This window comes from Cheilinus undulatus, linkage group 2 (genome assembly GCF_018320785.1).
Source record: "Cheilinus undulatus linkage group 2, ASM1832078v1, whole genome shotgun sequence".
NCBI classification, from domain to species: Eukaryota; Metazoa; Chordata; class Actinopteri; order Labriformes; family Labridae; genus Cheilinus; species Cheilinus undulatus.
The window spans coordinates 14,196,081-14,211,488 of NC_054866.1; the positions used below are offsets into that span (position 1 = coordinate 14,196,081).

At 38.5% G+C, this 15,408-nt stretch overlaps 1 protein-coding gene across 2 annotated transcripts in view; it reads left to right on the forward strand.

The window, feature by feature from the left end:
• Positions 1–12,840, forward strand: part of chrd (chordin) — a 32,088-nt gene extending 19,248 nt beyond the window's left edge. Inside the window, exons 10-21 of one of the 2 annotated variants that reach the window (XM_041799693.1) lie at positions 948–1,095; positions 2,268–2,374; positions 4,305–4,584; positions 4,683–4,924; positions 5,019–5,132; positions 6,612–6,803; positions 6,931–7,024; positions 7,383–7,439; positions 7,668–7,771; positions 7,987–8,250; positions 10,380–10,473; positions 11,781–12,840. In XM_041799693.1, the coding sequence (XP_041655627.1) occupies positions 948–1,095; positions 2,268–2,374; positions 4,305–4,584; positions 4,683–4,924; positions 5,019–5,132; positions 6,612–6,803; positions 6,931–7,024; positions 7,383–7,439; positions 7,668–7,771; positions 7,987–8,250; positions 10,380–10,473; positions 11,781–11,845 (1,761 nt within the window). In that variant the 3' untranslated portion in view covers positions 11,846–12,840. Of the gene's footprint in view, positions 1–947; positions 1,096–2,267; positions 2,375–4,304; positions 4,585–4,682; positions 4,925–5,018; positions 5,133–6,611; positions 6,804–6,930; positions 7,025–7,382; positions 7,440–7,667; positions 7,772–7,986; positions 8,251–10,379; positions 10,474–11,780 lie in introns of those variants that run through there. The other variant, XM_041799702.1, reaches the window with a different exon arrangement.
• The last annotated feature ends 2,568 nt before the right edge of the window (positions 12,841–15,408 follow it).

A 15,408-nucleotide genomic window follows, 5' to 3' on the forward strand; every position in this document is an offset into this window, starting at 1 on the left:
TAGCTGTCGTTCCATGTCACATCGGAAAAGTTCTTGTTTATATAAATAAATAAATTTTAAAAATTCATATTCTTTAATATTATAATATGACTCTACCCATTAAAATCTAAGGCTGCCTCAAAACACACTCTAATAACTAAGGAGTGTTTGAAAATAATTTCTAAAAACCTTTCTGAAAAACTGCACATAAAACTGTTAGCAATCGCCTTTTCCCTTAAATTCGACCTTTTTTGAGTCATCAATCAGTCAAATAAAAATCAACAGCATCCTCTTTAAACATGCCCTTATCCACTGAGTCTTTCTAGCAGGTCCACAGTCAGATAATAATCTGGATTTTTGTGCACTAATTTTTTATCTAGTCGTATAAAATACTGCTGTAGTCAGCCTGTAGTCAGTGTTTCATCTGGTCTTACAAGGCATATACATGCAGCTGTTGCATCCTGTCTAAATGAGTTAGGAGAAAAAAAACTTTTTTTTTTTTTCATTTTTTGCATTAAATTTAAGTTGTAAACTGATGTTATTGTTTGCTAACTGTTGCTATAGTGAATACAGAGTTACATTACTGGCTGTGTAATGTAAGTAAGTTTGCTATTAAGTAACATTACAGCTACTTAACATTACCAAAACAGCAAATATTGTATTAAAAATGTTTTTCACTTTCCTTTGAAGAAATGTGAATATTTTTTGAGATTGTTGATGGGCTGAATAGTCACAGAGTTTGTTTTTTTAGTCATAATTTTAGTGGACATTCTTAGTCACAGTTTTAGCTGCCAGACATTTTTAGTTCTAGTTTTAGTCTGACATTTTAGTTGGCAAATTTTTTAGTCATAGTTTTAGCAGCGATAGCTCCTAAGAGAGGGTCTCTGATTGGTGGGTCAGCAGACCAATCAAGGAGCTAACAAAGGGTCAATTAGCATCCAGCTAACTGTTTCCATCTGTGCCTGCAGGATCCAGACTTCGCTGAGGTGCTGACAGACCTGAATAGCCGTGAACTGTTTTGGCTATCTCGTGGCCAGCTGGAGATCACTGTGGCAACAGAGGGTCAAGAACCCCGGCAAATCTCTGGCTTCATCAGCGGCAGGAAAACTTGTGACAGTAAGTATCCCCTGCAAAGAAAAATATGTTCTTCATGTCTTTCTTCCTCTTATTCTAGCCACAAACAGTGAAGAGACAACAAAGGGTTCTGATGATTTGTTTTGCACTGTTTGTGCTCGTCCATCTGTGGCTGTTTTTGTCATTGTACTCCATAAATACATCCCAATCCTTTCAAGTGTTATCACGGGGGGGAAACTGTGTTTATAGACCTTCTGGTGAAGTCGGTTGCCCACCAACACTGTGTATGCATGTCCGTCTGAGTCTGTGAGAGACACAGAGAGAATGAGGAATGTTGTGGACAGGCGGATCGTCTGTTTTAAGTGTGCACACATGGTTGTTTCATGGGACACAAACTGGAACATGAACATAGAGGTATCTGGTACTTTTAGAGACCAGTTAAAGATGTGAATGTAAGCAGAGAAAAATGCATAAAGCTTCTTTTACTGTCAGGGACATTTAGTGGTGCTGCCAAGGTCAAAGTCTGCTGGACTTGACTCTCAATGCTGGTGATTAACAGCTTGACGTTATGCGAGAAGAATTCAAACCCAACACACTTCTTTTCCTCTCTTTTCTCCCTCCTTCTCTTACCGTCTCTCTCCCTCTTACTCCCTCTGTCCCCCTCCACTCCCCGTTTTTGGCGTCATTCCTCCTCTCTGGCTTTTTTCTGTCGCCATGTCATGTTTAAAAAGTTTTCTCTGCACATTCTCTGTTAGTCATTCCCTCCTGTCCCCTCAGCTCAATCTTTTTAAGCCTGCTGCATTCAGCATGGGTTACCTCATTCTAAAGGCTTAACCTTGGCTGTTTTTTTATTATCTAGCATGTGCCCGACAGACATGTTTGCTGCAAGGTCGGGCACACAATTACATGAGCAGACACACCTCCTGATTAGAGGTCCAATTGAATCTGTCCCATCAGTGACTTGTTCTTTGTGAAGAGTTGACATTGATGTGATTGTGATTAGAGCATTTAAGGAATGTGGCCCCTTTCCTTTCCAAGCAGCAAGTTTTGACATGACAGAAATCATTGCATCATCTCGCATGCTGTCAGGCTCTTTCACGGTTTAAGGAGGGAAACTCCGAGGGGAAAAGTGATGGTTTACGATAAGTAATCTGAGCAGGAATGCTCCCCAAAGTGGGTTTTTAATATTAATCTGTTGGGTTTTTTTTGCTCAGCTATACAGAGCGTGATGTCCAGTGGTGATGCCTTGACCCCGGGAAAGACAGGAGGAGTGGGGTCAGCAGTCTTCAACCTCCATGATAACGGCACGCTCGACTACCAGGTATGGATTAATTTGTTGTAAATGGACATATGTCAAACCAGAGGATAGCTGACACAATAGAGCAGGGATTGTCACCTGGTGGACTTTTGAGTCAAAACCCCAAAGTGGATCTCAGAGCTGTTTTCAGTTTGCTTGGGAAAAAAAATCCAGCAAAGTATGGAAGCTCCAAGCAGACAAACATCCATACATTTTATTCAAGCTGTTTCTGTGAGTAGGGGAATTTTTATTTTTATTTTTTTGTTGGTTTCTCAGGATCTTGGCTCATTTTTTTATTATTTTTGGATAAATAGTTTGGCTTTCCCATAAAAATGTTTTTATTTCTCCATAGCTCTGAAAAACAATGGCAATTTACACTTGCTAAAACCTTTTCTGTTTTCTTTTCTTTTTCTTTTCTTGGACTTTATATCTTTTATATTTTACTTTTTTCTTTTCTTTTCATTTTCTTTTCTTTTTTATAGAAAATTGATTTATTTTTTTAATTTATTTTTCTTTTCAGATTCTGTCTTTGTTTTCCTTACTTTTTTTGATCATTCATCTCTTTTTTTCTCACTTGTCTTTTCTTTATATCTTTTAGTTTTATTTATTCTACTCTTTTCTTGTCCTTTTTCCACTTTTTTCATCCCCTTTTTCTTTTCTTTTTTCTTTCTTTTCTTTTTATTGCTTTACTTGTCTTTTATTTTCCTTTATCATTGATCTTCATTCTTTTCTTTTCTTTAAATTTCTTCTTTTCTTTTCTTTTTTGTTTTTCCTCTCTTTTAATCTCAGTCTGCTTGTTTTGTTTTATTTTTTTCTTGTCTGTTTTCCTTTAATTTCTGTTCTTTCCTCATTTTTTCTCGTCTTGTCTCTCTTTTCATTTCTTTTTCTTTCCTTTCCTGTCTTTTCTGTCTTTTTCCTCTCATCTATTTTTCCTTTTCTTTCTTATTGTTTGTATTGTATATTTTGTATTTATTGCAACATAATATCAAACAAATGTCTTGTTCTGTTCTATTTGTCATGAATATTAAACTTATATTATCAAAATGAGTCACATAAAGACACAGTGAAAGCTTTAAACAAATCCAACCACGCATTGACTTGTATTTTGCATTACAAAAATGACTTGTTTTAGTTGTAACCCCTAAAACAGACTTGAGTTGAATTATTTCTGATTTGGGGGTTTTAAATAGGAATAAATCCTTCCTAAAGGACGTTGCTATTTATGCAAAAAATGCAACAAGTATGGCTTTGATTGCAGTAAAACACAAATATATGCTCAGATTGACAGAGTTTCTATAAGACAGAAAGAAAACCTAAATCTTCCAGCCATTTCACCATCCAAAAGCTGAAGGTCACCAGTCATACTCCCATTTTTATACTCAAGTTTTATGGACTTTCCTTCATAAAAAATACAGATTTAAGAAAATTAAACCATAAACTGTGCCATAAAACAGACAGAACTAATTAAAATCATTATTAGCACATTATTAACATATCTGGCATCAAGTCAAGCCCAACTAGGATACAGACAATCCTTTACTTGTTTTCTGACAAAAAATCTTCTGTTCAGAACAATAGTTTGCATCTTAAGTGTTGAAATTACATCTGCTTAGTCTTAGCATTAATGAAAAAGAGTTTGTTTAAATAGTTACAAACTTCTAGTGTTGAGTTTTGCACATGCAACCTCTTGCAGGGTAAAGCTTTGTCATCCATATGCTAGGGAAGTTATAGCAATGACATAAAAGTCTACTTATAAAGCACCTTTATTAAAGTTTAACAATAAAATGAATACATGATAACAAGAAGGGTAAAAAAAATTTGCTTAAATGAAATATGCATTTAGAGAAATAAACTGGTAGCATAAAAGTAAAACATATCAAATATATACTCAGAAAAGAAAAAGACAATTTTGATTGACGTAGAATGTTTATCTCCCTTCAACCCGTTCTTCCAGGTTCAAGTTGCAGGTCTCACCAGCGAATTTCTTGGTCTCACCATCGAGCTGAAGCCACGGCGGCGAAACAAGCGCTCTGTGCTGTACGACTTGACGCCAGAGTACGACAAAGCTACAGGGCGGGCACAGGGCAGCTGGAGCCGTCTTGAGGCCCGACACATCCACATGCTGCTGCAGAACGAATTGTTCATAAACGTGGCCACAGCTCACAGCCAGGACGGGGAGCTGAGGGGGCAGATTAAAGCCATGCTATACAGCGGTCTGGAGACACCCAGGCATGGTAAGGATGAACCAAACCTATAGACAGTCAAAAATGTATAAAACCACATGGAATATGTTTTTTATTGCAGACTTTACTGACATTTCTTTATTTCTCAGAGCTTCCCACTCCCCTCGCGGGACACTTTGTTGCTCCACCAGTGAGGACGGGTGCCTCTGGCCACGCCTGGGTTTCAGTGGACAAACAGTGTCACCTGCATTATGAGATCGTTGTGGCAGGGCTCAGCAAGGCTGATGACCTTACAGTGAACGCTCACCTTCATGGACTAGCAGAGATTGGAGAAATAGATGACAGCAGTACCACGCACAAGAGGCTTCTGACCGGCTTCTATGGCTCACAGGTACATCAGCGCAAGCTAAAATAGACACAATGAAATAAAAATGTTTAGACATTACAGTTATTTACTCAAACACACTACCCTCTTTTTCCCCCAGGCTCAGGGAGTTTTAAAGGATATGAGTGTTGAATTACTGCAACACCTAAATCAGGGAACAGCCTTCATCCAAGTCAGCACCAAGATGAACCCAAGAGGAGAGATACGAGGACAGGTATGGAAAGAAAAAAATAAGTATCTATCTTTATTTTAATTGATTTTTAGACAGTTTCTTTCCAATTGAATTGCAAATTCTATAAACAGATTGCAGACTCTTATAAACACATTTTGGATTCTATGTTTTCTTGATGATCTGCAGATATTTTCCTACAATTTCTTAGGGTGGTTTAATATCAGGGACCCAGGCCTAGATTTGAACACTTGCCCCCAAGTCTGGTTAATTTAGGAATAGGGTCATCTCATGTGTCTTAAAAATAATAAAAACTTCCATAGTAGCGGGGTGGATTTTGCATGGAGCATGCATAAATGTTGACTTGTTGGTTGCTTAATGGTTGCAGCAGGGGAGAGGGGAGGGGAAGCAGTTCAGACAGCACAAAAAATGAACCTGATGTCCTTTTTTTTTTTTTTTTTTTTTTTTTTTTTAATTCTCAATGAAGGATTTTGCCCTTCCAAATTCTCAAAACCCTTTGGCAGTCCTAGTCTATCAACAGACAATATGTGACTCTGGGAACAGCTGTTTCTCTGTAATTCCATTGAAGCCAGAGGTTTGCCTTTGACAATTCTCAGGCATCATTTCCTACTGGCACCTTATTCCTTGGCAGTTTTACCTATTTTTCCAATGTATTTGTGCAATTTAGACAGTGTTCAAGAGTTTACCTGGAATTTTTAGTAATTAAAACAATTAATTACTCAGTATTGGGTGTCTAGGACTCCTATTTTTGTTGCCATGTCAAAACAGGTTTAAGTTAGGCCTGTCAGGCCCCAGCATTAATGTATTAATCAATTAAGCACCATAATGACAGCATTCTTTCTTTTAAATCACATTTATCATAGGCCTTATTGTCCTTTTTGGCACACTTTGGTTAAGCCGCTGCCACATCTCCCTGCAGCCAGATTATCTTGTGTTCAATTAGCATTTTACTGTTGTTGGTTCTTACTACAGTGTTTCTGCAGAGCGTTAGGCCTGCTCAGTATGCACAATATGTCGCCCAGCCTGGCTTAAAATGGAGCAGATAGTTGTTAAAAATGCACAGTTCTATCTGCAGCCCCAATCTGTTCTTTATTTGAAGTCACCTCTGTGTTTATACGGCTGCTCAGTGAACCCTCGCCGGCCCACACAGTCGTACACTTTCACTGGCAGGTGCTGTCTGCCTGGAGGGGGTTTGTGGAAAAGCATTGACCACAGTCGCCTACAAATCTTTTTGCAGCTTTGCAGGTGTAGTGGGTCATGAGGTCTTTCAGGCTCCTAGGTAATAACAGAAAGTGATTACTCACATACACACTCACACAATGGCTCAGTCAAGCTGTTTTAATAGCCCGCAGGTCAAACATATAAACGGCCATCTGCTTGTTCTTGAACAATTAACAAGTCAGCTTCACAACAGCCTCGACTCCTGCATATCTCTGAAGTCTTGACCATCCCTTTCTCATCCTCTCTTTTATCTTGTCTTCTTTTTTTGACTCCTCGCTGCAGGTCCATGTGCCAAACAACTGTGAGTTTGGGACCAGGGGGGACGCAGAGGAGGCTGAGTTTGATGACCTCTTTGTGACGGATCCTGAGGAGCTGAAGAAAGATCCCCATACCTGCTTCTTTGAGAACCAGCACCATGCTCACGGCTCCCGCTGGACCCCAAACTATGACAAGTGCTTCTCCTGCAGCTGCCAGGTAAGAGCAACAATCACAAAAACAGGAGTTAAATGTGTTGTATTTCACTCAACAAGCACTCATGAAGCAGGAAACCCATTTAGGGATTTTTTTTCACCAAAACTTCTTTTTTGTTGATTTTCTGCAGAAGCGAACTGTGATCTGTGATCCGGTCATCTGTCCTGTGTTGACCTGCTCCAGAACCATTCAGCCTGAGGACAAGTGTTGCCCCGTCTGTGATGGTAGGAAAGAATTGTCCCTATAATGACAGTTATCTAAAGTAGTACCCGTAAAATACAATTTCATTAATAAAATGAACCTAAAAAGAGTATATTTTGTCAGTTTTAATTGGGGTGATATTAGCATGATAAATCAAGGTTTGCTATCAAATTTATGATATCAAGCCTATCAAAGAGAATTTAAAAAACAATATACAGTTTCTTTACACAGAATACTTGGCGATTTGCGACAATTTGCTACTTCAAGATCAGCAAAAATCACAGCTGCTGCTTTGCTGTTGTGTCTTTGGTAAATTCCCAGTTTCATGAAGTTGAAAACTAATTCTGCTTTTATGTTTCTATTTTATTTTCCCCTCCTCAGATAGGAAAGAGCCCAAGGACATGAAATCTGTAGAGAGAGTCGAAGAACATCCTGAGGGTATGCACAGCCTCTCCTGTCTCAGACTCGGGTCCTCTCTGTCCTCTGAGTCTTTTTTCAGTAATACTCTTCTGCTTTCTCTTTCCATCCCTCATGTTCACATGCTGTATTTTCTTGACTGAATTCCTGCCTCCAGTTAAAATGTAAACCTGAATCATTCTTGCCCTTTCCTGCTGACATTCTCCTGTAACCCTCTGCCTTTCTCTGTTTTTTCTCTCTCTCTCTTAGGTTGTTACTTTGAAGGAGACCAGAAGATGCACGCCCCGGGAACCACGTGGCATCCTTTTGTACCTCCATTTGGCTACATTAAATGTGCCGTCTGCACTTGCAAGGTAAATAAACCCGCTCACATCTGTCTGGATTTGCTTTCCAAAAGCTCTTAATGGATCATTTGTCTTGTATTAAAGAAACAGAGGCATGAAAAAATGTCTCTTCTGTTCAACCTTGAGGAATGTTTCAGGAGTTATGTGGAAAAAGTCAGCTCTGTTTTGTGTAAGAAAGGAAGAGCAGCTGCTAACCTGATGCTAATGTCACATTACATCTACAGGGGTCTTCAGGGGAGGTTCACTGCGAGAAAGTGACATGTCCGGTGTTGACCTGCAGTCATCCGGTCAGGCGTAATCCCTCTGACTGCTGTAAGGAGTGTCCGGAGGAGGAAAGGACTCCTGCAGGCTTGGAGCACAGCGACATGATGCAGGCAGACGGCCCAAGGCACTGCAAATTTGGCAAAAATTATTACCAGAACAGTGATAACTGGCACCCCTGGGTACCGCTGGTCGGGGAGATGAAATGTATCAACTGCTGGTGTGATGTAAGTATCGTGGCAGAAATGAAACCCATGTGCAAATATTTTTACATAGCTGAAACTGTGTTTACATTAACTTCTGAGTTATGAAACTGACCTGAGAGTAACTTCTGGAGAATTTAATTATGCCCAAGCTATGTTCAGAGAGGGGAATTAATATACCATATTTTTATTACAGTAATAAAACGCTGAATCTAAGTTCATCAGGAGTTCAGATCCTTTCAACATGATGAAACAAAGATTTAATGACAGGAAGGAGAAAACATTAAAATACAAAATTAGGCAAAATATGAGATCAAAAATTAAAGAAAGTGGGCAATAATAAGACGTTAAAACAAAATATGATAAACATAAACAGAAGACATGTCGTTTAATGTGAATCATTGGTTAAGGAAAAATGCAAAGAAATTAAACAATATAGATCAGTCATGCAAAAACTCTATATTAAAATATAGGTTGACTTTAAAATACACAAAAGAGCAATTTAATTATAAATGTAGCATTACACGAGAACACGAGAAAAAAACCCAACCACAAAGGCAGCCAAACAACAACCTGACCCACATTCTCAAACATCGTGAGACATCGTTACACTGGTGATATACTTGCTGCTTTACCTTGCGTTCATGGATGCATCCAGCTATATCATGAGCTTTCTTGTAAATACACAAAATGCGTGTTACTGATGGATACCAGGAGATGGAGCATGAAAGTTAAGACCTACCTGATGTGTGGGATGTAAACTTAAAACATGGCAACACTTGAAGCATTAACTATGATGTTAATTTTTAAGTCACATCCTATTAACATCAGTAATCAGCAGCATCAGATCAGGTCAGACTGTTGACAGGGTCTCAGAGCACACTGTAAGCATTTCTACAACAGCTTCCTTCATGTATGAAAGTAAAGCTCCCAGTGTTCTGGTTTAACTAGTGACCGTGTTAGCTAGTGACTTTCAGCCAACTTGGTTTTTAGATGTGGTCTTTAAAGCAGCTTATGAAAAGAGAGGGAGACCTTACAAATGTCTTTTTTTTTGTTTTCCGTTACTGCATTAAAATATTCTCTTTTGATATGTATTTAATGAAAACAAAACTAAACTGTAACAGCTGAAACCGCTCTCAGCTGAAAGAACCCTGATTGCACAGTCACTGGTTTAACTGAAACAGCCATACTTTTTTTTATTATTTTCACAGATTTAAATGTTGACTTTTAAATGAGTCTGTCACCAGCTGGTTTTCCAGACATGTTTCTCTGTGTAGTGATGATAACATAACGTGCATGTGGAGAATTGTAGACTTTTTACCACTGTTACATTGAGTGTCACATCTCCTCCGCCTCCACATTCCTCTACCACACATGCATTGTTTATATTGCACCCTTGTTGTGCTAATTTTTAAGGACTCGAACAGCTGTTGTCAACCCAATACACATAGGTAACAGCAATAATATCTCCAGCATAAGAACCCAAACAACATAAAAACTAAACTTCATAAGTGTGAAGCACAAGAACTAATTATATAAGAAAAAGAATCCATGACAAATAAAAATGATTACCAAAGATAAAATGATAAAAGGAGGGTAGAAGCAATAAAAAGAGAAGCAAAATAACACTGGACAAATGAAAACTCTTACATAATTAAATAAAGAGCAATAAAGAAAATAATAGAAGCCTTAAAAAGTAAAATAATTAGATGCAGCAGGGGCAGTATACATGAAGAAAGGAAAACAATGCAAGAAATACAAGCACTAAAAACAGAGAAGGGCAACAACATGAATTAAAAAGTTGAATATAAATAAAAGCCAAGAGAGCAATGAAGCAAACTGAAGATTTTAGGAAATTAAAGCAATTAGAAGAAATACAACTAAGTAATATAGACTAGAATAAAAAGTAGATAAAAGGCCTTGTAAAGATAGCATGAGAAGTCCAAATACCTTTAGAGTCAAGCCTTGACTTTGGAACAGCTGGGAGGCCCCCAGGATCTGAGGGCTTTTAAAGTGATGAACACAGGCTTTCAAACAATTTTAAAACTGACAGGAAGCCAATGTATAGAAGTTTTAATTGGGGTGATGTAATGTCATCTCTTCCTTGACCTACGTTGACCTTTCTGACTAGCCTGTCTTCCTCCTCTCTACAGCACGGTGTGACTAAATGTCAGAGGAAGCAATGTCCGGCTCTGACCTGCACCAACATCACCCGCAGAGAGGGAGCCTGCTGTTCTGAATGTGTTGGTAAGCAATGAACGCTATCGCACAAAAACACCAGCAGGGACTACGATAAAGCTGCAGATTTTACTATTTTTTTAGGCAGCATGCTTTAAAAGGACAGAGAAACATGTGGTGGCACATAAAGAACAATATTATGACACATAAAAAAGGTAGTTATCAATAGGGCTGCAACAAACAGTGATGTCAGTCGGGGGGGGCTGTCAAAATAATGTTAGAGTTTAAATGTCGATATTCTTAAAACTGAAAGAAAACATTTTTCGAGTTCTGTTAAATTAAATAACTTCAACATGTCACAGAATAAACACAAAAAATAGTAAATTATTTTAAAAATGAAAATTAATTATGTTTTTACTTTGCCTCCCTCCTTACAAACATGCATAAACACTTTAAGATCATACTAATGACAACAGCCTGGGGATATCATTTCAATTAAAGACTCTTATAGCAGGATTCTGCTTTTATTATGTCCTCTTGCAATTATTTTATCTCAGAGGAGCATCAGGTAAGCCTCAGCCTATAGAAGTTATTGATATTATGATAACTTATTAACATGCTTATCTTAGTTTGTTGATGCTTATCATCAGACTGACCTGCACTTACAGACGGACACACAAACTTCCTCTGTCACACATACACAGACATACAGACACACACGCCCCCAACTGCTCCCCTCGCCCCGTGACTGCAGCTCACACTTTTCCTTCCTCTCTCCTGTTTTAGCGGACATTTAGAACACAAAGTGAGGCAAATATCATGGATTACATGAACGCCTGACAGTCCGGCGCTATTGTTTTTATCCAGCCTGGTATCGTAACAGAAACTAAACTAAAGTTCTGCCGGAGTTTTTACAACAACAAGCTATTTTTAAATTGCCAGTGTCTCATCTCCATCATGAGACACTGGCAATGATGATGAATATATCTACGTAATTTTTCCACTAATCATCAGATTATTATCAGAGAAGTACCAGGCGAAAGTAAAGTTTATCAGCCGTCTGTGTGTGACCTAAACAGTGACGCCATAATCACACAAATCGATTAATCAATACATAAATTCATTGCCAACACTTTTAATTATCTAGTTTTATTGATTTTTATTGATTTGTTGTTGCAGCCCTAGTTATCAAGAAGTGAAAATATGCCAAAGAAGTTCTTTATCTTGGTGTTGAGCAGTGATTTCACAGAGCAGACAGTTTTAGTAGACATCAGATATTCAAGAAGCATCTTCAAGCATTCAGAACAGAAACAGGTAAAGGCAGCTACATGTTTGATTTGCAGTTTGTCCTAAAGTTATGCTTCTTTTCTCTGCAGATTCAAGAGAGAGAGATGACCTGGTCATGAAAGCTCCAGACAAAAGACAAACCATGAGACACTGATCTTTGGGGACTGACAGTAAAAACACCAAAACTCTCTTCTACCCTTTAAGCTCTGCCTCTCCTCAATGGACCCTAACCCAGAGCTGCACACTGGGTCTCCCCTCTCACCAATCCCTCCCACTTGAGTCGAACCCACCCTGTTATCAGCTTCAGGATTGTAATGAACAGAGAAAAGAGGAATTATAAAAGGATAATTTCTTAAAGACTTGTTAAATGAAGCAATGAAGCTATGAAGAGGACCAACCAGACTTCTCAAACTTGCTGCTTTCTTGCTCTTGTCTTCCATTTTTTTGTTTTGTTGGAATTTCTTTTTTTTTCTTGTTAAATAAATGCTCAAGAGGACAAAAGATGTAAAGATAGAAATAAATAACTCAGTGGGATTTTTTTGCTTTAAGTCCAGATTGTCAGAGATGTGTTTCAGTGACAGGGCTTCTTTTTGAAGTACAGCCATAGTTACTCCAGCTTCACTACTCTTGATGAAAGAGAGGAAAGTGTTACTTTAATTTGTATGAATGTGAATGAGAAATTTTTTACCCTTAAAGGATGCAACAAGTACAGTGGAGGGACAAGCAGAATGTAGAGATCCCTCTGTCAGAGAGGACATGTGTGCAGAGTTTGAAGAAAAGTGACCCAGATGATGGATGGACCGGGAAACATAATGCCTCTGGCACCTCCTTGGTGGGAATTCAGGGTTAGAAACTGTAAGGAAAGCAATGAAAATCCAGAAAAGGTGTCATTCCTCCTCTCTTTTTGCAGTTCAACTTTAATGTGATGTAATATTTTATTTCCAGGCGCTTTCATTCAAAGAAAAGCTGAAAACATCTCCAACAGTTGTAATGTTAGCTCACTACTTAAACACGCTTTTCCTCAGAGTTCTGTTCATCTCATTGCTTCGCTGCCTCGGTTGTTTCTATTTCTGTCTCAAATAAGTAATATTTTATGGATTTTCCTATCGTTGTTGTTTATGAAGCTGGTTTGTATTTTGTATTTATTGAATGGCGTTGAGACAAAATAAAGAAAATGTTTGTTGGTAAAAAAAAAAAACGGAAGGAATGTCTGTGGGTTTGTTTTGGACGCTGTCGCTAACCAGCCTCCCCCTCTAATGATCCCTCTCTGTATTTCTGTCTTCATTTTTCATCTGGGGATTTTACTTTACCTCTTTGTTGCTTTCTTTTTCTTTCTGTTTTGGTCATTTTTCTCCATCATGTTCTCTGGACTGAACAGACTAGCTTTTGAACTTTTTGTTCTCTTTTTGGTTCATTGTGTACTGAACTGCTTTTGCCCTTCTTTGATCAATTTATGTTTCTTGACACTAAAAAATAGTTTTTACAAAGACTTACATAGTAACTGGGTATCAAGATAAGATAAGATAAACTTTGTTGTCCTAAAGGAAATTAGTTTTGGGCTAAAAGTGCTAAATACAGCTGAATGCAAACAACACACAAGACTAACACATATTGCACAGTGTCGAATATTTACATACTTCCCGGTAGACACATGATAAAAGGAAAAAGCAGCACAAGTTAACAAAACACAATAAATAAAATCAAGTTGAGTGTAAGAAAAATCACTGGTCTATAAATGTACTCAAGCAGAAGAAGTGAAATTAAAGTTTAATTTAAGTACTGAGTAGCTACTGAGAGGTTGTATAGTAAAACATGTTTTTCCTTATTGGTAAGAACAACAGGAGAAATGTCAACCAGGTTGTTCAGGTAAAGTAACACCTCTATAATAAAGCAAAATAAAGAGCAAATTGGACTGCCAATTAACCTCATATAGGGTTAAATTGAATACTTTAAAAGTCACTATATTGGTCCACACTACATGTGTACGACACGTGTTAAAAATTTTACAGTATGACAGAGCTGCAGTAACTCTTGAAAATCTGTGGTAAGGTCGGTCTCCTCTGGTGAGAACAAAGCAGTGCATACTAATGCTCTACACATCCATCATTAGCACCTGAAGGAATCAGTGGAACTCTAACTTGGAAGATAGCGTCACTCATGGTGCACGTGTCCAACAACAAAAACAACAACAATCTCCGAAAAACAAGCAGAAGAACCCCAGCAGGGATCACTGTACAACAGGCAAGATCCAAACACTCACACATCCACCCAGATTTGAAATTACAGTGGGCGGAGCTTGGATCAATTTGAACTAATACTGGTGGATCAACACTGCCAAAGACCTCCAACATTGAAAATCATTTCACTCATAACGGAGTTAAAATTATACTTTGGGAGTTAAGATCAACTCTGAAATGTTTAACCCCGAGGTATCAACACTCCAGTTTTTGTTGTTTTGGGATGTGATGTGGAATAATTCTCTCTCTGTCCTACTTTGGAGTCAGCAGAGGTGGGAAAAAGTACAAGTTTTGTATTCAAGTAAAGTGATAGTGACTGGTTAAAAAAAAAAAAAACTGTAGGCGCACCTGCATTAAATTACTCATTTGTTTCCAAGAACCACTTTTTTTTAATGGTGTGTGTTGTGGACTGCTCTCACATATTTTTGGTTTCGTGCATAAGTTTTAGGCATGATGGGTCAGATGTGCCACAACCCAGGTCTGGAGAGGGGTGGGGTGGGCAGCCAGAGTTAAGTTCGATACATGTCGACACACCTGTGTCGTTCAGAAGCCAAGGTCAAGCTCAATGGCGTCTTTTTTTGTCTGGGCTTTTTTTAGCTCTGGTGAGCCCGGAGACCAGCGGTGGTTTTAATCCATTTGGGACATCCATAGCATGACCGGGGGCTCATGGCACCACTACCTTTTTGGGCAGTACCCTTGGCCATATTTACATGCCACATCCACCTCTTACTCTACTCTAACGATGTGGACTGTTATTTTTTTAACTGATTTTTTTCCTCCCCCACCATAATATGCAAGGTCATCCAGGGCATAACTAATGGTGCCTCCAGGCAGGTTTACTTGCATTAAACACTTTTATCCATCCTCAATTTTTGGCTCAAACATGCCTAAAAGTTCTACATTGTGCAGTATTTCACCTAAAAATAGGCTTTTTCTTTTTGCACAGTGACACTTGACTTCTGCTGTTTGACCTCAGCTTGTAAAGATTATTTTAGAGTTATGATGAAGGAGGCAAGCTCATAGAGAGTAGTGCTGCCATCTCCAATGTGTCACTACACTAGATGCCCCAGAAAGTATAGCCTGTCTAATTATTGCCCTGATATTCTTACCCCAACCAATCAAGGACAAGGACAATGAGTCCTTGCCAATTAGAGCCAGACAAAGGTGAGACACGCCTCCAACATCCTGGTGGCAAAATAAAAACCCATGCAGCTGAATGATGTGCACCAGAGGGGTTTTGCAAGTCAGCATACTCTGATGGCTTAACAAAAAGTGTACACTCTATTTACCTCATATACCTGTTACAACACTATGGCAGTTAGTTACCCATTCATTACCTACTAACTACCAGTATGCTGATGGTGTAGTTTCACCAGCTGTTAGGTACTCATTCATCTCCTGCTAATCTACACTAGCTTTCATTTGTACCCTGGTTGAACCGGTAATTAAAATTTTGTTCCCAGTGGACTACAGGTAGTTT